This window comes from Malaclemys terrapin, chromosome 4 (assembly GCF_027887155.1).
Source record: "Malaclemys terrapin pileata isolate rMalTer1 chromosome 4, rMalTer1.hap1, whole genome shotgun sequence".
NCBI lineage: Eukaryota > Metazoa > Chordata > Testudines > Emydidae > Malaclemys > Malaclemys terrapin.
The window spans coordinates 90,135,692-90,156,487 of record NC_071508.1 but is presented as its reverse complement, the minus strand read 5'-3'; the positions used below and the strand labels follow the sequence as shown (position 1 = coordinate 90,156,487).

At 44.9% G+C, this 20,796-nt stretch overlaps 1 protein-coding gene across 4 annotated transcripts in view; it reads right to left on the bottom strand.

Moving 5' to 3' along the window:
• The window catches only part of CDAN1 (codanin 1), a 42,176-nt gene that overhangs the window by 2,902 nt on the left and 18,478 nt on the right, over nt 1–20,796 (bottom strand). For 2 of the 4 annotated variants that reach the window (XM_054026340.1, XM_054026338.1), the window contains 16 exons: nt 19,628–19,836; nt 18,643–18,757; nt 16,730–16,873; nt 15,853–16,019; nt 15,114–15,195; nt 13,250–13,339; nt 11,802–11,856; nt 10,547–10,680; nt 9,547–9,650; nt 8,607–8,756; nt 7,750–7,813; nt 7,093–7,171; nt 5,761–5,918; nt 3,796–3,903; nt 3,361–3,424; nt 1,583–1,785 (listed from right to left, as the gene is read on the bottom strand). In XM_054026340.1, the coding sequence (XP_053882315.1) occupies nt 1,583–1,785; nt 3,361–3,424; nt 3,796–3,903; nt 5,761–5,918; nt 7,093–7,171; nt 7,750–7,813; nt 8,607–8,756; nt 9,547–9,650; nt 10,547–10,680; nt 11,802–11,856; nt 13,250–13,339; nt 15,114–15,195; nt 15,853–16,019; nt 16,730–16,873; nt 18,643–18,757; nt 19,628–19,836 (1,926 nt within the window). Of the gene's footprint in view, nt 1–1,582; nt 1,786–3,360; nt 3,425–3,795; nt 3,904–5,760; nt 5,919–7,092; nt 7,172–7,749; nt 7,814–8,606; nt 8,757–9,546; nt 9,654–10,546; nt 10,681–11,801; nt 11,857–13,249; nt 13,340–15,113; nt 15,196–15,852; nt 16,020–16,729; nt 16,874–18,642; nt 18,758–19,627; nt 19,837–20,796 lie in introns of those variants that run through there. The other 2 variants (XM_054026337.1, XM_054026339.1) reach the window with 2 other exon arrangements.

Genomic DNA, 20,796 nt, shown 5'->3' with positions numbered 1-20,796 from the left:
TCAAGATGGACTGTGGCCTGCATCTATTTACTGCTTTGTAAGAACTCTGTACAAGTTATGTTTTGAATTTACTCAAATCTGTATTATGGGGAAAAAACAAAGGTGGAAGGAGGAAGTAAACTCTGTCCCTGGGTTCTGGGGACAAGCTGCACCTGGTAGATGTCGTCTACCATTCTGAATTACGTAAACTTCCCTTGCAGCTCATCTAGTCTATTCTACAATAAAACAATCACACCATGTCAATGTTGATAAATGTAAAGTAATGCATACTGGAAAATATAATCCTAATTATACATACAAAATGATGAGGTCTAAATTAGCTACTACCTACCACTCAAGATCTTGGAGTCATTGTGAAGCATTTTATGAAAACATCTGCTCAATGTGCAAAAACACTAATAGAATGTTAGGAACCATAAGTAAAGGGATAAAAAGACAGAAAATATAATAATGCAACTATATAAATCCGTGGTATGCCCACATCTCAAATACTGAGTGCAGTTCTGGTTGCCCCATCTCAAAAAAGATACATTAGAACTGGAAAAAATACAGAGATATGGAACAGCTTCCATATGAGGAGACATTAAAAAGGCTGGGACTGTTCAGCTTGAAAAAGAGACAACTGCGGCAAGATATGATAGAGATTTATAAAATAACGAATGGTGGGGAGAAAGTGAATAAGGAAGTATTATTTATCCCTTCACAACACACAAACCAGGGGTCATCCAAAGAAATCAACAGGGAGAAGGTTTAAAACAAATATGAGGAAGTACTTCTCTTCACACAATGCACAGTCAACCAGTGAAACTCCTACTTCTCGCCTTCACAACATCCCCTGGCAATAACTGGGTTAAAAAAAAGATTCCATAAGTTCATGGAGGATAGGTCCATCTATGGCTATTAGAAAAAATGGCAGGGATGCAACCCCATGCTCCCAGGGTCCCTAAACCTCTGACTGCCAGAAGCTGGGACTGGATGACAGAGGATGGATCACTTGATAAATTGCCCTGTTCAGTTCACTCCCTCTGAAGCACCTGGCTCCGGCCATTGTCCAAAGACAGGATACAGGGCTAGATGGACCATTGGTCTGACCCAGTATGGCCATTCTTATGTTCATTTTCAGTTCTGGATTCCCAGTTGGAAATAGAGTAAGTGTTTCCTGCCCAGCTCAAGGAGAGGTTGGGAATGCCAGTCTAATTTTCAACTAAAGCTGATATCCTGGTCTGGAACTAGACAGGAAAATTCTTCAGACCCAAAGTTAACCATGGGGCCATTTACGTTTACAGTCCTATAATCTCTCAGGTTGATCAACAATTTATCATTGTTCTGGCATTAAACTGAACAAATTCTAGTGTCACTTGCATCTCCCCAAACGTAAGTATTACAGTCTGCCTTCTTGACAACACTATACACTGCTCTTACATTTCCGCTGTCCCTGAAGAAACTCATTGGCAGCTGAACAGTGAGAGCCAAATCCTTGCTGGCCTTACTCACATGATAGTCACAGAAGTCAACAGAACTCCAGTGTGAGTATGGCGAGCAGGATTGGGCAGCTGGTTCTGGAGAGCTAAGGAAGTCCCACCTCATGTCGCTCGACTTCTGCGATGTAGCCGACATTCTTCCTGCTGAACATCAGCTGAACAGGAACAGGTGTCCAAAAGTCTTCCTTCCAAACCGACAGCAGCGATTTCAGAAGGCCGTAGATAGCATTCTTCTTCCCTCGTTGTCTTTCAGGTTTCTTCTGGGTCTGAGGCTTAAGGCCCTGGATAGGAACACGATCTGAAACTATGGGACGGAGGGGATGGACCAATACAGTTTATTACTATTACATTTACAGTCATCTTGGTACGTGCAGCACATTGTTAGTGAGCTGACAGGCTTGGTTAGCACCAATACAAACACCAAGGTGAAAACACTCATGAAGAGGCAATGCAGAGCAGCCGTTACAACTGGGGATAGCTCAGTGGTTTGAGCATTGGCCTGCTAAACCCAGGGTTGTGAATTCAAACCTTGAGGGGGGTCATTTAGGGAACGGGGTAAAAATCTGTCTGGGGATTGGTCCTGCTTTGAGCAGGAAGTTAGACTAGATGACCTCCTGAGGGCCCTTCCAACCCTGATATTCTATGAATCTTGGAACATGCAAAATTCTGGGTTCTGCACCCAAAGCAGAAGACATCACAGACAAGAAATAGAAGTCTGTTCTGAAGTTGACTAATGCTACTCTACTGGCCTATTGCCCACAAAACTGGGAGAAGACAGACTAAGAACTAGCTAGTTTTATTGCTAACAGAATGGGAGGTAGTGGTCACTCCTACAAAAGGCAGTGGTTACTTTAACTGAATAGAACATTTAAATAAATAAAAATGTACACTTTACATTAATAATTTTACTGGTAGATTAGTAGATCCCAGATTTATGTGGGGCTGCTGTACTCTCACTTTATAATGGATGAACTGTTTTCTCTAAGGACAACATATTCATTTTTAATTATTCTTATTACAGTACTTCTAAATACAGCTAACCAATGAATCCTAAAAAACTCTCAGATCTTCCCTGTAGTCTCTTGTCATCTCATGGAAAGACAGAACTGCATTTTCAGACCCAGAAAAGAGTTCAGTGTAAGCATTTCATCCTTCCAAGGTACAGCAGACTGCTCTCTGAAAGGGGAACATTTCAAGGGGAGCCCTACTACCTCTGAAGGCTCTAGATAGCCGAGATTAGGAGACTGGCCAGGGGGAAAGCTCTGCACCCACATCATTAGCCAGAAGTGTGTGAGGTATAGACGCACATCAGGTATCAAAAACCATAATGACACATTTAGCAAGAGGGGAAAAAATCACACACTGTAGTTGGCTGCTGGCAAGAGACTGAGACAGTATTGCATTGGCAGCAGAGAATCTCTTGCTTAACAGTTATAAGTTATATAACAGTATTGCATTGGCTGAACCTGCACAGGGTCGTCACTGATCCACATGAAATGAGCTATTGACTCTCTCACGAGCGAGGCATGAAAATTGGAATCAAACATTACATTTAGGAAAATGTTCAATTCCAAGAATCCAGAGACAGGGAGGGATCTCAGAGCTGACTGCGTGTCTGAATGAGGGGGCCAAGAACTGGGAAGGGAAAAAAGGGTGAATGAGGTAAATATGTAGTTGAAGGAGGGCCAGCTCAAAAGACTGATGTTTGTGAGGGGTTTTAAGAAAGCAATCTCCCAGTAGTCATGCTCTGGGTTTTGCAATGGAACGTCTTTGCAGATCCAGTGGCACTTTTGTTACAAGCAGGGAAACCTAAGGGGCACTCAGAGGTGAGGGGAAAGCAGTCAGCATTAACAATGCACAGGCCTCACAAATGGCTTACCTAGGAGAGATGCCAACTCTACAGTGCACCTAGCCAGCTGCTGCTCCGATGTGGGACACATGAACTGAAAACATAAAATTGGCATGTCACCATCAGGGAACCTGCAGCCTCTGGTTCAGACTGACTGGACAGGAGCTTTGCATTAAAAATAATTAGGAAAGGCATAAGCAGCAACAGCAGGAGCCACATAGCTGCTGACTCAGGGTCATTAAAGAAGGCATTGTTGGAAAGTTCCAGGAAATTCTCCACGAAAATAATCAATCTTCACATACCCCACACATCACACGCAGATATCTAGGGTCAGAAAATGACACTTATCTTTGCCACGTCTGAGCTCAGATAAAAGGTGCCCCCGTAGCACAAGCTGAGACAGGTTCATTACACTAGCAGGTACACAGATGGCTCAGAAAGCACTGCGTACTTTTTTATTTCTACCTTTCTGCACTGAAGCGTTTGGCTCAGTCTTTTCAGCAAGCACTCCAGCTGGACATAGGGAATTCCTTCATCTTCATCCCTGGGTCCCACAGCAATACAGAGCACGTCCTAGATGAAAAGGCAACAATGGCTCATCTAATAACTCATACTTTGCATTTCTAGAGAGACCACTGGACTGAAGATTAAGTGATTTACAACCATTCCTTAATTTTCTCAAACACTAAAAGAACCCCAAACCACACAGAGACCATGAAGGAGGTTAGTATTATCCCAATTTTACAGACTAGGAAAGGGAAATAGAAATAGAAATATTGCCACCAATTTTTTCAAACCTGGGTGCCTGAAACTAGGAACCTAAATCTATATTTAGGCATGTAATAAGTGGCCTGAATTTTGCCTGTAGCTCTCACTGATGTCAATAGGGGCAACAGCTTCTCACCACCCTTGCAAATCACATCACTTATTTAGCCACCCAAATTTCAAAGTTTTGGTCTAAGTGATTTGCCAAAAGTCACAAAGAGTCAATGGCACAGCTGGTAACAGAACCCAGGTCTTCTGACCCCTGCCTCCATCCACCATCTTGTATCTCAACCATGACATCATCTTCTGCCTCTCTAGGAGACTCCACACCATTATTACAAGGAGCACTGTATCACACTCAAAACAAATTTATAGCATTAACTGTCTGGTTCCTTGGATCATATTTTTCCTGATGCTGTGTGTGGTTAACACCTAGCATCACTAGTGACTTAACAACCAATACTAGTATCCTTGAATGACAACTAAAGGGCAGAACTTCAATTAGAAGACATGGAAACAACTGTGTTTTAGAACTTCAAAAGGACTATGTCAAATCTAGTGACTCCAAATTTAAGCTGTGTAAAAAGCAAAATTAAAAAAAAAATTAAGATCTTCATATAACTTTCCATGATTTTTTTTTTTTTGTAATTCCAGTGGAAACCCCCTTTTTTTTTTTAATTTATTTAAAAACAAAAACACATTCCATTTCAGTTTTTGCAACCAAAACATTGGAGGCAGTGGCCTAGTACATATGAAACTGATAGGAATCTGACTATAGCTACTCTACTTTCACTACCCAGGTAAACAGAAATTAACTCAGAAAAACAAGCAGAATAGTGAAAAGCAGATGAGATTATTAATATTCTTTCACTTAATTTCAGGTGATGGTGAGAGAACTGTTTGGGTTTATTTTAATTATATGATTTCTAGGAGAACAACATCCATTTAAGCCTGGGACAAGAAAGGTGGGAAGGCATTTTATATCAGTTCTAATAGGAAGGCAATCTGGAAAAATCAAGCCATCCGACCACTCCCTTCTTTCTCTTTAACTTCAATTCCCCCTAAGTCCAGTTAAATGCAGAGGGAAAGGCAGGCAGGCAAACCCCTTTCCATGGATTTGCATTGATGTAGCTGACTGGAACTCAGCAAACAATTCTGTTGGTGCACAAGAAGGAACAGAATCCAGCTAGCTCTGCAGGGCTGATAGGGATAAAGATCAGGAAATACTTATTTTAGTCCCTGAAGTCAGCAGAGCTCACTGAAAAAACACACAGGGAGCAGATCTGCAGTGTAAGGAGGAACCATTTTGACATGGTCACTCTTCATAACAGAGCTGCACAAAACTCTCACTGTGGCAGGATGGCTCTTACATCCCTAAAGCAGGGACTCTGGACTTATGCAAGTGGAGTCAGATGGACATCTCCCTCTCACCCCATGGCCATGTCCCCATGAACACTGTATTTGACAGGGCAACTTGGGACCAGAATGCTGATCTCTAAGCAGCTACTGGATGGGAGTGAGAAGCAACATAGGCGCACCTGCCTCCACTCCCGCCCCACCCAGGCTCAGAGCTTGTTCCTTGGAACTGTGACAGCTTAACTGTATCCATGGGAGGAAAGTCAAAAAAGTATCAATGTAACCAATGAGACAGTGGAAGTTCTGTACTTTGATCTCATTGATGATCTGAGAGGGGAACGGAGCATGGTGCTGGCAGTTGGGGGGACAACCTTTCCTCTCCCCCTGTGCGTCCTCACTGGGTAAGGAAGACCCCTGGACTCTCAACATCCGATTAAAGGTAGTTCTCACTTCTCTTTTGATCAGTGCTGTAAGGAACAAACAGGGCTTATTACATTCATATTTTTCTCACAAGGGACATGGAGAAAACTGTTTCCAGAAACCACAATATGGGGTGTTCCCTCAAAACTCTCTCCATTGAGTGGTGTCTCAGGACCAGAATGAGGAATGTGTTAGGTTTCCAACATGCCAGCCCTCTGAGCTCCTATTCCTTCTCGTAATCACAGGGTCCCGACCCCGGGCATGGGCAGAGTCAATGCTGCACCCATAGCTCTTCTCAGAAGTGTAGGTTAGTGGTAATACCTAACCCATCTTTTGAGCCTTCTATTAGAGGATCTGTGTGTCCTGTGAACATCAATTAAGCAGGAGATAAACTAGCATCACTATTAGGTAGTGTTTACACTAGAAAGCTGACCTGGTGCGTTGTGCCAGTTTACACATCAATGCTTTAGCATGGCTGCACTAGCCATCACATCAATTCATGTTCTGAGCCCAGCATCCACGTTAGTGTTGTTCTAAACCATTTTAGCGGCAACGCCCACTGGGTACCTATCCCATAGTTCTTGGCACAACTCCCAGAAGCAATGACTTCTGCGAGATTCTGAAATGCTACCAAGGCACGATGGGACAGTAGCTGGAGAACTATCTTTGAATAATTTCATTGCCATCAATGCTAGCAGTAAGCCAGTGCAGTCTGAAATGGTTCTGATTAAACTGGCGTTCTGCTGAAAGCAATTGCAATTTGAGTGGTACCTATTCTGCAGGCAAGCCCTAAGGAGGAGTAGTTGGTGTGGACACAAGGTATTTTAAAGGAAGGTGAAGGGACCAAGCAGATTTTAGCGCTGTAAATGTCTAGTGTGGACAAGACTTTAGCCCAAGTGACAGATTAGGAGGAAGCCTCCCATATTGTAGAACCTAGCACGCCCCAGACAGACTCCTGACCTCAGATCCTGAAGTGACCTAAATGCCAAAGTCTGAGAACTCAAAACCTTGTAACATGCACTTAGGGTTGGAAACCAGATGGGTGAGGACAGCAACCCCTTCCCCTGCTTCTAAACAGGTATGGATGGGCAGGACAAACCTTTGACTACAAGAAAACCAGGAAGAGCATGTACTTCATTACACTGGAAAGACCTCTCCGATCTTACAAAAGTCCCTGCCTTCAAGTCGGGAGCAGCCACAGTGCAGAGAGCTGAGGCCTACCTGTGATGTTGGTTGACAGCCAGGTGCAGGCCTTCTCAGTAGCCAATCCCACCGCAATGTCCTCTGCACTGTTCAAAACCTTTGGAATGGATAAGCAGCAGCGTTACAGTTACTGCCATTCACAGGACAGCCCTGCCGGGCAGGGAGAGACAAAGGAACAAACTCTCTAGGAAAAAGCCTTTATTTCAACATACATCGTGTTCAGAGTCAATATGTGCATCTCTTGATAAACTCAAATGGGACGAGGCTGCTGTCATGGAAACTGGGTTCTCAAAGGACCAAAAGGGTCCCTTTACACACATTCTCTATGTGAAGCCCATTGACTCAGACAGTATTTGGTGCTAAGATGTATTATATTAATGTATAATTAATGTAATATAAATTATGATTAATGAATCACATTAATAGTAACGGGAGTTAACTGCGAAGTCAAACGATAATGATGTGAACAACAGTTAACCACTATTTTGCTGCTGGATCATTTTGACAGAAATGCCCAGTTAACCGGGGCAGGCATGAGGCTCAGAGTGATTTTACACCCATGTGTCAGTAAATTTGACCATCCTATCACGGAGGAGTTTAAAAGTGGCAGCAATGGAGATACAGGGATACCGATCAGGACTGAAAGGCAAGGCCTTTAATAGACATGGTACCTACTGCTGCTGACGTCTCTTCTGGCAGCAGCACTCTCACAGCCTCAGGCCCTTTCAACCTGCAAAATCTGCAAAGAAAAAATGGCAAAGAAAATATATTGTTGTGTCAGCTAAAGCTCTAGGGCCGGGTTCTCAAACTTGATTGCACTGAGGCGCCCCCCCGGCCTTCTGACAACAAAAATTACTACACGACCCCTAGAGGAGGGACCGAAGCCTGAGCCTGCATGAGCCCCGCTGCCCTGGGTTGGGTGGCCAAAGCCAAAGCCCAAGGGCTTCAGTCTCAGGCAGCTGGGCTGTATCCCGAGTTTCGCCACCCAAGGCCGAAGCCCTCTGGCTTCGGCCCTAGCCCCAGCAAGTCTAAGCCAGCCCTGAGGTCCTGACCCACAGTTTGGGATCCACTGCTCTAGGGTGACAGTCAGAAACGTCCCTGCGGGGACTTCCACCTGCTGTTACATTTCACCACTTGATCATCATAGTGGATCCCACAACCAGACAGAACCAAGTCAGCAAAGTTTTAATTACAGGCTCCTGCCATAGGCAGTTGAGCTGTAACACCCAGGATTCCTTCCTTCCTCTCTCAAAAGAGGGGAAAATACAACGACTGGAGCTTAAGTCAGTTTAGAGCTGAAGGCGGCTAGGGTACACAGGACTGTATCCTCCTCAATTCCTTTCCAGGAACAGGAGGCATCTGAAGGGAAACTGAGCTGAGGTTACAAGGATGCAGCTAAACACACCAGCATGTCTAAAGCAGAGGTTGGGGGTTTTAAAAATACTGGTTTAATCTCAAAGCCTGCACATCATTAAGGACTCTACAATGAAAAGGAAGAGAAATGACTAATTTAAGTAGCTTCTCCTGCTTACTCTCTGCCTTTGTGGAGAGCCTGCGCCCCTTCCTCGTACAGCTGAGCACACACCTCGTCCAGCAGTTTGCTATGATTAGCATCCTCTTCCTTTACCTTATCCTGCAGCATGACCTCTGCCCTTTTGACCAGCTCTGCTACTAGCGTTGCCCTGTTACAAGCCAATGGGACAACAGAAAGAACAAGCCAGGAAATCAGTATATAGCCCTTATATCCAGCTTCCAGAGGGGCACCATTTTCCTTTAGATCACAGATGAAAAAACACTGAGATTAAAAACGCCATCACGTTATTTTATTAATCTAACCCCTCCCTCCCCCCCCCATGAGAGTGTCTTATCATCCCAGGCTCATTGGAACTCATTGCCACAGGATGTTGTTGAGGCCAAAAACAGTGAGATTCAAAAAGGGAGTGTAGGTTTCTATGGCTAACAGGAATATCCAGAGTTCTCAGTTATAGCTAACAAATTTTGGAAGGGCCTAAGCCAATCTCTAACTATTAGGGTTTACAATGAGACCCAACATGAGGGGTAGATTATCCCCCATCTGCCTACTGTGACGTGTCTTGAATCTTCCTCTGAAACATCTGGTGCTAGCCACTATCAGAGATATGACTCTAGGCTAGAAGGACTACAGGCCTGATCCAACATGGCAATTTTTATGTTTCCATGTTCACTCCAAAGTGACAAGGGATACACAGCTTTCCCCTGAAGATGCTCACAGAAACACCCTAAGACACTAAGCTCTTTTGAGAGCGCTAGAGCAGACAGGACTTCAGGCAGCCAGTCACCAGCACCCTGCCTAGACTAGCACTCAGATTAGTTTCCACCAGGAACTCACAGTACTGAACTCAACAGGCAACTGGACACCCAAACCCTTGGCCTCAGAGATTAAAACCCAACAGGCAAGCAGGGATTTTCAGAGGTGCCCAACCCAGCACTTACTTGATGTGCTTAACACAGTTGGATCCCACCCTCTCTGCCACAAATTCCACTGTTCTCCGCAGAGATGGAGGCTGGTTGTGGAAGAAGGCCTGCTCCAGCTCCTCCTGCTCGAGAGGAAGAACAAGTGCTACAAACAGACCAGGGCACTCCACACCAATCCTCCCCTTTGCACTACAGGAATAAACAGGCCCAGGGCACATTGGCTTTGTTGTATACTGTACACAGTAAAGGCACAAAACTTGTCTATACTAGAGCATTTTATGACCACAACCCCGGCACACCCTGTAAAATGCTCATGTCCTATCTTCCGCTCACCTTTTAGCCCAAAGCTTATTCCTTTTGACTTGTGAGAAACTGCAAAACAATTGACTGATAAAGGGGGAAAAAGAGAAAGGAAAAACATGGATAGCTCTGTCCATTCTGAGAGCAGCACCTTTTCACAGCAGACTGCAACTGGGAGCACTGTATGACAATGAGCCATTCCCAGGTGGTGTTACTTTATCCCCTTTAATTATAGGATGGACAACACTGTACCACACACAGAACTCTCATATGTCCTACCATGGTTATAGGGGAGTCAGAGCAGTGTAAAAAGAAAGTCAGAGGTACACGCCAGAAAGAAGAGGCAGGAAGAAAGACTGGGTATATAAGAATCAGCTGTGCGTTTGACAGGAAAGGCTTGTGTATTCAGGTTCTCTAGAATTTAGAGCCCACCCAGTATCAGTGCTGGAACAATTAACAAGCAGACAGTATATATAACTTATAACTATTAAGCAAGAGATTCTCTGCTGCCTATGCTTGTGTTGTCCCCCCCACATCCCCCCAACTATAGTTTTATGCTAACACTGTGCATCCTGCCCTCTTGTGAACACTCCCTCCCTTTGCATATCTGCTTTGAAAAGCCACTTCACCATGCTTTGAGCTATTTCATTAGGTGGAAACAGAGTGGATCCCTAACTTGTGCAAGGAGTCAGTACACAGCTCCTCAGGTTCTCTCTACCTGCAATTTCTGCTGTGTGACACAAGGTTTAGGTGCCAAGGACTCTGCAGCAGTTGGGGTTATTTTCCTTATAAAGCCACCATTCTTAGCTCCACTGCCAGCCACAAAGGAAGCCAGCAGCTTCCGTAGTTCACCTGTAAAGAGAAAAACAGGTGTGAAGAGTAGTCCCCACATATACAGTCCTGACAGTGGGTAACAGAGCCAGACGTGCAGAGAGAAATTAACTGAACCAGGTTCTGCAATAGCAAAGGAGACTAAGTTCGCGATCCGAGGAGAGGCCAGCGCAATCCCAATATCCCACACAGGGTGGTGAGGAAAGCAGGCCGCAAGCCTCTAACCTTGCAGGGCAGCAAGGTACCCCCAGAAGCTGCACTCCCAGCAGGGAGCAGGAAGGCAGCACACTGCTTCCCAACATTCAATCCTTTCAGAAGGATTAGGGAGTACTGACTCGGACAAGGTTTTCACGACAATCCCGCCCAGTCCTCCACAGACCGCCGGATGGAAAGTGGCAGCTCTGCAAGGGCCACCAGGGTTGTGGGCGAATCAAGGACCCTTGGCACTCTGGTGTGGTTACCAAGAGAATGCCGGAGGTGAGCTCAGTGCGGGGGATTTCAACCCTTCAAATTGTGATGCACATTTCTCATGTAAGAATCATTGCACTGACTGTACAGCCTTCCCTGCAGCCACATACACAGCAGTGTAGCCCCAGGAGGTAAAGCCTCCCCCTTTCATCTTCAAAGTCAGCGCTGGCCCTCCACAATGCTAAGGTGGGCACCTCCGTTGTATGAGTGCACAGCCACCAGGAGGCAGTCTCTCAAGGAAACAATGACTGAGGGTCACTAGCAATCCCGACAGCACAAGCTTGACAGTATATGATGTCAAGGTACAAAGGGATCCCTCCCCTCTGCCTTCAATAAGTGTCAGCCTAGAGACCAGGGTAGTGTCACAATCCAAACCCTTCCCGTTTAAACGCAGCATGGGGCAGCCTGGCACTCCCCCATTCAAGTCTGACTTTCCATGGATAGCAAGGCTCCCCCTCTCCTGTGAATCACTAACTCTACACAGCCAGAACAGTCAATCTGCAGCCTCCCTGTCCCCTGAGAGGTACTTCTATCAATTGTTGTTGGAATATCCATGACTTGGTCTTTTCATCAAGGTCAGAGTTATGATATTCAAGGTTGTGGGAAGGGGTAAGAAAGATGACCTGACTCATGGGACCAAAGAATGCTGGCACGAACATCAATACAATACTCACCAAGGAAGGGACAGCAGGTATAAAGTAACTGCTGATCCACCAAAGGCACAGAATCCTGGTAAAGGAAGAAAAAGAAGCTGAAGGACAGAACAGCTGCAAAAGGGCATCATCTTTAGAGGATTAGAAATCCCTTACGTATCACGCAGATGTCTCAGGGCACCTTACCCCCCCAACAGTGGAGCTAACCACAATGCAGATCAAGTGCTTCTGAAGAGAGACATGAACTCTGAACACCCACAGAGCTCATTCCTGCCCTCAAATGTGCAGTGAACAGTGCTGCATTTCAAAAAGATCTGCCATTGCTTGAGCTTTAGTCCTGATCCCTGTCAAAACCCCACTGAGAGTGGATGGCTGTAAAAAGGGATTAGGGACCCCTGTGGAGGCGTGCTGCCCTGACTGCTGCTGACTGGGGGAGGAGCCCAAACTAGGAGAAGGGTAAAGAATACACAACTATTAAAAATTAAAGCTCTACTACTGCTTCCATCCAGACTCACAGAATCAGTCTACTTGACTTTAGACTCTAACCTATGGAGTTACAGGACCACACATATCCCCACCGCCATATTATCACCTGGCACAGCCAAGCAGGGTGGGGATCAAGGGAGGGCCTAGCATCCCATCACTGCAGGCAGTGTATATTGTACATATTTAGGAAAGGCTGCAATGGAGTTCTGCATCTCCCTTCTGCCACTGGAGGTGCGACTGGCACATACTGCACGGTAACAAGATACTCTCATACAGTGGTGAGACAGGCTGGAGGCTCCCACAGACAGCAAGGGAGGTGGGATCTGAAAACTGCCTATTTGTTGGCTTGAATTATTTTTTATCCTCTGAAGTGGTTTTGGTTCAGGTGCTAATTACCCTTTGCCAGGCCAGGTGGATTGTAGGGAAGCCCAATACAGCAGACTTCTTTAAAAAAAGATCTGAGTCACCTATTTCTGGTTTCTGTTCTGTCATCACTCCTAGCACCTGGGACAGGCTGTAACTCTCACACAGACACTGCACTGTGGATAGCCTATCAACAGTAGATCAGAGTCTGTAAATAAACATGCTTGTGTGTCCTAGAAAGGCCTCATCTCCTTGGCAAAGCACCCCCAGTTCATACTGTCCATGCTTTCTCCAGTTTAGAGTTATATTGGCAGTTTACCAAAAGCCCTGGGGGGTAATTTGCATAAAACAAGCTGATTGCAGCTGCCTGTGTTTTTCATATTGAAGTCCAGCCCATGGAGACTACAGGTCCCAATAATAAAATGCAATCTGACCAGTTGGACAAGTTGAAGCATTGCCTGCTGGAGCCTATAGTGTCTTTGTTTGACACATTTGCACTGAAGATAAGCCATTAAACACAATGCTGAAGTCCACAGGCTGCACTTGGCCTGCAGGTCACCCATGCCTCAGTCAGTCAATCAGCAGCAAATATTAAAGCAGCTACTTTTACACAAACTTACCAAAGCCTGAGCAGATGTCATAGTGTCCCTCATCAACCCCTCCTGTTTGATTTCACTGGTGAAGAACAACTCCTCTGGGACTGAGGGGACCTGGAACACAAACACTCAATAGTTGCCATGCACCGGCAATCAGTGAGTGAAATACAGTCCCAGCTACAGGGGTGGGACAGTCTTTCAATGTTCTAAAAAAATATATCCTGCCACTAAATCTTCCATACTCTGCCAGACCCACCACGCCACAGGTAGCTTCTTTCTATAAGTCAAGAGTTTATTACCCTACATTTCACATATCCCAACCTCCCACCGAAAATCTTTCATATCCCTCACCAAGCTTCAGGGGTCTCTCACTCCCACTAAAATAGGCATTATTCTCCCAGCTGAGGACAGAATGGGACTCCCTTTGGAGTCTCAATGCCATTTCTTAATCAGCTGGACAAGTTCTCTGTTGATTAATACAAAACACTGCCACCTCCCCAGAGCATTCAGCACACGTGCAAGACAATTTCCAATTTCAGTGGGAACTAATGTGTGCACTTGTAACAGACAAAGCCCTTTGCTCTTGAGGAAAAGTGCTATATGGTTTAATGAAGATGAGATCTATAGAAATAAACTAGGGAATTATACAGGAGTGTCTTCCATATCACATCACACGATCCACTGTCTACAGCCAAGCCCTAAGATACAACCGAATTTGCTCCAACCCCTCAGACAGAGGCAAACACATACAAGATCTTTATCAAGCATTCTTAAAACTACAATACCCACCTGGGGAAGCGAGGAAACAGATTGACAGAGCGAGACGGGTACCCCAAAATCACCTATTACAGGACAGGCCCAACAAGGAAAATAACAGAACACCACTGGCCATCACATATAGCCCCCAGCTAAAACCTCTCGAACGCATTATCAATGATCTACAATCTATCCTGGAAAACGATCCCTCACTCTCACAGACCTTGGGAGGCAGGCCAGTCGTCACTTACAGACAACCCCCCAACCTGAAGCAAATACTCACCAGCAACTACAAACCACACCACAGAAACACCAACCCAGGAACCAATCCCTGTAGCAAACCTCATTGCCTACTCTGTCCCCATATCTACTCTGGCAACACCATCAGAGGACCCAACCACATCAACCATCAAGGGCTCATTCACCTGTACGTGTACTAATGTTATATATGCCATCATGTGCCAGCAATGCCCCTCTGCCAGGTACACTGGCCAAACCGGACAGTCTCTACGTAAAAGAATAAATGGACACAAATCAGACATCAGGAAGGGTAAAATACAAAACCAGTAGGTGAACACTTCAATCTCCCTGGTCATTCTAACACAGATTTAAAAGTCACTATTCTTGAACAAAAAAACTTCAGAAACAAACTTCAAAGAGAAACAGCAGAACTAAAATTCATTTGCAAATTTAACACCATTAATTCGGCTTGAATAGGGACTGGGAGTGGCTGGTTCATTACAGAAGCAGCTTTGCCTCTCCTGGAATTGACACCTCCTCATCTATTATTGGGAGTGGACTACATCCACCCTGATTGAATTGGCCCCGTCAACACTGATTCTCCACTTGTGAGGTACTCCCTTCTCTTCATGTGTCATTATATGCCTGCATCTGTAACTTTCACTCCATGCATCTGAAGAAGTGAGGATTTTTACCCACAAAAGCTTATGCCCAAATAAAACTGTTAGTCTTTAAGGTACCACCGGACTCCTTGTTGTTTTTACACGAGTGTTAAACTCTCTACAGAAAGGATCTCATGTTTATTTTAGCTCACTTTATCTCATTTTCAATTGTTTTCTATTAACTTCTATCACACTTTTCCTCCAGCCACTTACATTTCCAGCTACTGTACCTGAAAAAGCCAGCCCAGCAGTGCAAGTATCAGTAGCTTGTTTAGGAAACTCATCTCCTTATCTTCAGAAAGAACCAGGCATCTGCCATGGAGAAAGGGCAGTAGAAGAGACCATTAAAACTCAGCTGCATTAATAAAAAAATATTCTCACTATACTATAACTTGTCTCCATGCTCTCCATTTCCTTGACCTGTTCCCTGCCTTGTCTACCTTAAAGCTCAGGCTCTTTTGAGCAGGGAAGGTGTCTTAGCTTGTGCATGAGGAGGTGGGGGTGTATAAAGTGCATTGTACATTTGGTCTGCGGCAGACAGTTTGGTGACCTGAGGACATGCTACAAATCCCATCTCTTTGCACTGTTTTTTATGGAGGGGAGAAGAATTGAGAATATTTGGGCAGTGGGGAACTTTGCAGAGGGACTTAAGTTTATATTTTGCAGCTACACACGGCTTGAAGACACATGGGAAGTTGTATATATTTGGTCAAACTCTGTATTTTAATCAAGTATCAAAGGTTCCCAGAGCTTGTGATGGACTCCTCTTAACATAGTATAAAATCAAAAGAAATACAAGTGATTTACAGCTGTAACAGGGACAGAAGAATTAAGCGATTTTTATAATGGTCCCACCTGAGGGCAAGCATGCAGCCTCACAGCCACCATTTTGGAAGAAGAGTGGGACGTGATTATCATTGCAAAGAAATGTTCTCAAGCAGGTGCAGGCATCCTTGCTCAGTCTCTCACCTGTACAGCTGCAGCAAGAGGGAAAATACCCTCCCGTAGTAGTCAAGGAATGGAGCAAAATGGTCCACAAGGGAGAGGAACTCTACAACCCAAGGAACGGTAAGGATAGTACGTCGGTTCAAGATAGATCGTCTCAGGAGCTTCAATACATCCAGTACAGGCAGGGTCTTGATGGGGAACACACATTAAGTCAACTTAAAGTAGTCTGAAGCTAACTTTTCACACTTACTTTAAAAAGAAAAATCCACATCTACCTTATGGTTTTTCTTTCCATGATTTAACTTTTTGTACAATTAAGTGGTAACAAAATGGCTAGGGTTTATATCTCTGTAACTTCCAGTCACTGGAGATCTATATAAATTAAATATCCTGCTAGTAATAGCTAATGGAGATCCCACTGTAGCTTTGAGAAGATGGTCTTCTGGCTAGAACCCTGACCCGGTATCAGGAGATCTGGGTTCAATTCTTCCAGACAATAAAAGGCAATTTGAATCTGGTTTGACATATTAGTGGAAGTATTTAGCAGAGGGCTGAGACACTCCTGAAAGTGTTTCTGGCAGCAGAACCTGACACAATGCAAAGGAAGTCTTTCCAGTGTATTCAGGTCTTCGATACAATGGCCATGATTCAACAGCATCAAGAAGTTCAGCACTGCACCACTTACTAACACCTCCCTCTTTCACACGCTCTTCTTCACCCAACAGGACACACGCGTAGGAGACAGGGCACAGCACAGTGTGGAATGTCATTTTGGAGTCTGTTCCACCTCTTGAAATGATGCTGCCAGAGGCAGCAGAGAAATATCTGCCTCATCTGGGGCAAAGGAAACTTACTTGCCAAGCAAAAGCACAGACTGGTTCTCCAGCAGGTTACTTACTTGGTTCCTTAATGCCACTGCAGACTCCTGCAAGTCTCTGCTTGGTGGTTCCACTGTTTGGTATGGCAGGAAAACAAGAAATCCTAGAAATTTTGCCAGGAGCCGGAGAGTCATCAGGGCTGCAGTGAAACGCTTTTTTTCATCCTGAAATGGAGAGAAGGAAAACTGGTCAGGGACAACACCACACCAAACTGGGAGGCAGTTATCTACCAGAGTTCTTTTCTTCCTGCATAGGAAATGCCTCCCAGCTTCATCCTCCCCACCACTCTCTGAAAAACTTTCCCCCCTACAACACAGAGAAGGGCACTCTGCAATATTCAAGTCTCCTTCAAAAGCGGAGTTCAGCAATCAAGTGTTTACAGGACCTGGCCCTTCTCTTCAAAGCCCTGCATGGACAGAGGCTGAGCTATGTGACCTCATGTCTCTCTACTTTTCTCCATGGTAGATGGGTTCCACAAAAACGTTTCCACTGACAGAGTCCAGGTTTCAGTTTAAGAGCGTTTTCAGCAGAGGACCCTCAATTGTGAAGCTCACTACTACAAGAGATGAACCTGAGCCCACCTCTTCCAGCCTTCAAAGTCTCACCTCTTCCAGCAGGCATTCCCTTAATCACATTGCAATACAGCCCCAGAAACATGCTCTGGGGACATGCCACTTAGACCTACAAAAGCAGCTTAGAATTGAGTGCAAGTAGAGCCCTGGCTCCTCCTCCAGAGAGACAAGTGCAGTACATTTAATCAGTATAAATGTAACTAGATATTGTGGTGATGGGTACATTTAAATTACATACATAAATGGCTGTACACAGCTCCTGTCTTCACTGTTGCACTGGCTACTCAGGGGATAGTCCCATTACTGCCATAAGCAACAAATGAATCCAAGATCTTTTTCTTAAAAAAAGAAAGAAAACAAGAAGCTGCTCAAACAGTCATACTTCCATATTACTCATCTTAACCTGATATTCCTGCACTCCTCCATCTCTGGCAATGAAGCAAGAGCAATCAGCACATAGCCAACATCAGCTGAGTAGCAGCTGCATATCTCTGAGAATTGAGAGAGCCGTTTCGTTCTGAAAAGTAACTTGGTGAAGTACTCCTGTTCTTCTTTTTGCGGATACAGACTAACACGGCTGTTACTCTGAAACTTGGTGAAGATGGCAGCCTGGGGTCCTACGTGTATTCTGTCTCAGTGACTCCAGACTGTTTGCTCATCACAGAAGCTGCCGGCACCACAAACACACCCTGGGATCTCAGCTAAACTAAATTTGTGGCTTGTGCAACATGATCAAAGATCCTGCTGGCCATATTCTGCCCTGTTAGACCTGTGCAACCCTCAGGATTTTAGTGGAGTTGCACAGGTATAACTAGGCAAAATTTGAGAACAATGGGATTGCATAGTTAGCCTTACAAACATAGGTATGCTAGCTCTACAGGGTTAACATGATTTTTTTTTAAATGTTAAAAGTTACTTTATTTGTACTGCAGTCAGACCATCACTCAACACACAGTGAACAGACCTGCTAAGACGTCTTTTAAAACACAAAACTTGACCCTTTTCAGAATAGAACCACATTTTAAGAGTTGCTAAACATCAAAAGGTGCCATAGTTTGCATAGGTACACCTGTGACCATAACTGAGCACATGTAAATGGTAGCAGGATAGAAAGGCAAAGTTAAAGTGACTACTGGAACCTTAGGGGAGAATTTCTTATCTTCCAAACATACTGATGTAACTTAAAAAAATATTCTAAAATACTATTTAAAGAGGATAATAATTGCAACTATAACTGAATTTTAAACAAGTCTTATTATTATTTATATCACTGTAGCAACTAGGAAACCCTTGTCATGAACCAGCTCTTAGACTGATCCAATGAACAAGTTCTTAGTAGGTGTCTGGAACATATTACTTACCTGTTCATCCATATCTGCCTCCCCATCACTAGGTTCATGCTCTACCAAAGTAAGGCCATCCAGCTCGAGTATCTTTAGACACAGGCTATCCATCAGGTGCTGGTTGAACTGGTAGCTTCAGCAAAAGATGAAAGTCAGACTGAAAATGGCAGTGGAATCTCAACTAACATTTAAGCCTTAATCACTGAAGTGGGGGACGGGCTGATACAAAACATCAATTCGTTTAAGGGAGGAACTCCAAGTGCATTGTGTGGCCAAGAATAGCACTGTCTAACAGCCAGACAGAGCCTGGGCAGACTCCATACAAGTCTCGCCACACAGCTCTGTCAGTGCACTAACCAACCTCAACATTGACTAACCACCTTTTCCATTCTAATCTTGGGCCTCTCTGGAACAGAGACTCCCCTTATTCTCCGACAGCGTGCTAGTTCTAATGCTGTGGCTAAACATTTACAGATGAGACTGTGAGAGCCCTAAACTCATTTCAGTTGCAGTCTAAGGGAGATCTGAATCTATGCTGTGGAACATGAAAGGCTAACCATAGAACAGCCCCATACTCCATGGCAGGGCACTGACCACCACCCTGTAAGGAACACTTCAGCTGTGCAGAGCTCCTGCTGTTCGCTGTTGCATCACCTCGTGGTATTAGGGAACCATGACCCCCCTCTGGCAAGACATTCAGTTTGATTCTGTAGTAAGCTAACTAGGAACTAGCCTGATGTAGCTCTTAGGAGGGGAAGATGGATTGTGCCAGTGGATACAAGAGCAACTTGGTAACTACACCAGCCAGGAGTACTTAATGGACAGTGCAAATGGCAACCTTCTTCAGAGTTTGAAAACGTCCCCACTTGGGCTCCACTGTCCCAAACAGCTGGAGTTCCAAGACCAGTTTCTGAGTTGACTCCCCAACTGCAGCACAAACCAGTGGTATTAGCCAACCACCATCCAAACTTAGCCGAGGCATAAGCAGTGATATGCAGCTAACCTTCCTGCACTGAGAATGAAGTCCCTGAAGAACTGCTGGCACCCTGGGAAGGCAGGGGGCGGGCAGGGCCCTCTGATGCTCTGAGGAACGACAAATCTCTCCTGTAGCCTCTTCAGCCGGCTCAGGTTATCGGAACCCAGCATATTAAGGACATCCTGGTCTGGGGTATCTCCCCAACTTGTGCCACCACCAATAGGACCTTTACACATCTTCAGGAGGGGGAAAAAGGAGGGAGATGGGAAATTTATAAGATTTTCTTTTATCTTGGATATTTTGCTCCACCCACACTCTGCCCCATAAAAAGACTTTTGGTGTAGGAGCTTTCTAACCAATGCAAGGAATTGGATGTGGCTCCCTGTAGAGCCCATGAATGCTACCTCCTTCAGCCAATCAAGGGAGGGGAGAACATATGGAAAAGCGTACAAGGCCAACAGATGCTACCCTCCCAGCCGAGTAGTCTCAGGAATGGAATCCAGATCCCACACATTGACACTAGGACCATAGGCTGCTGGGCCAGCCTGCCTTCCTGTTACACAGAGAATATAAATGCCCTGGATAACTGTACAACCGGCATGAACCAGAGTTCAGTCTTCCACGGTTTAGCCCACCGCTCAGGGATCAGGACTATTTAAAACTGTGCTATTTCTCACTGTCATCTACTGCATGTTCCTGGACCAGACTCTGTGGGGCTCCCCAGTGCTTCACAGATTTTAAGTATTACTTGCAGTAGCTCATCCACACAGAGAGCTACAGCTCAGCACTCAAAGGAAGAGGTCTTCAAGCCCTCAGAACTAATCAGGTACCTAGGCAACTCAAGGATGCAACTTTAAATCCTGGCACCACACTGAGACGTAAACTCCTTAAAATACGGTATGACGAGGTTAACATTTATTGCATCTCAATAATTCTAAACTGAACCTGCTCAAGTTTACAAAGGAAAATAATTTTACAACTGCCAACCCTGTAAACTCACCCTGGGCTCTAAGAGTCAAGTTAGATTCCTTCCTGCTCAGGTATCACAAATCACACAGGGCCAGCAGGCCAAGTCCTGGTCAGTTACACTCATACCTCATTGCAGACAAAACATTTTCAACTTAAGTCTTCAGTTACACCTATGAAACCCTACGGTCTTCAATAGGAATGCAAAGATGTAACTGAGGAAGAAATCT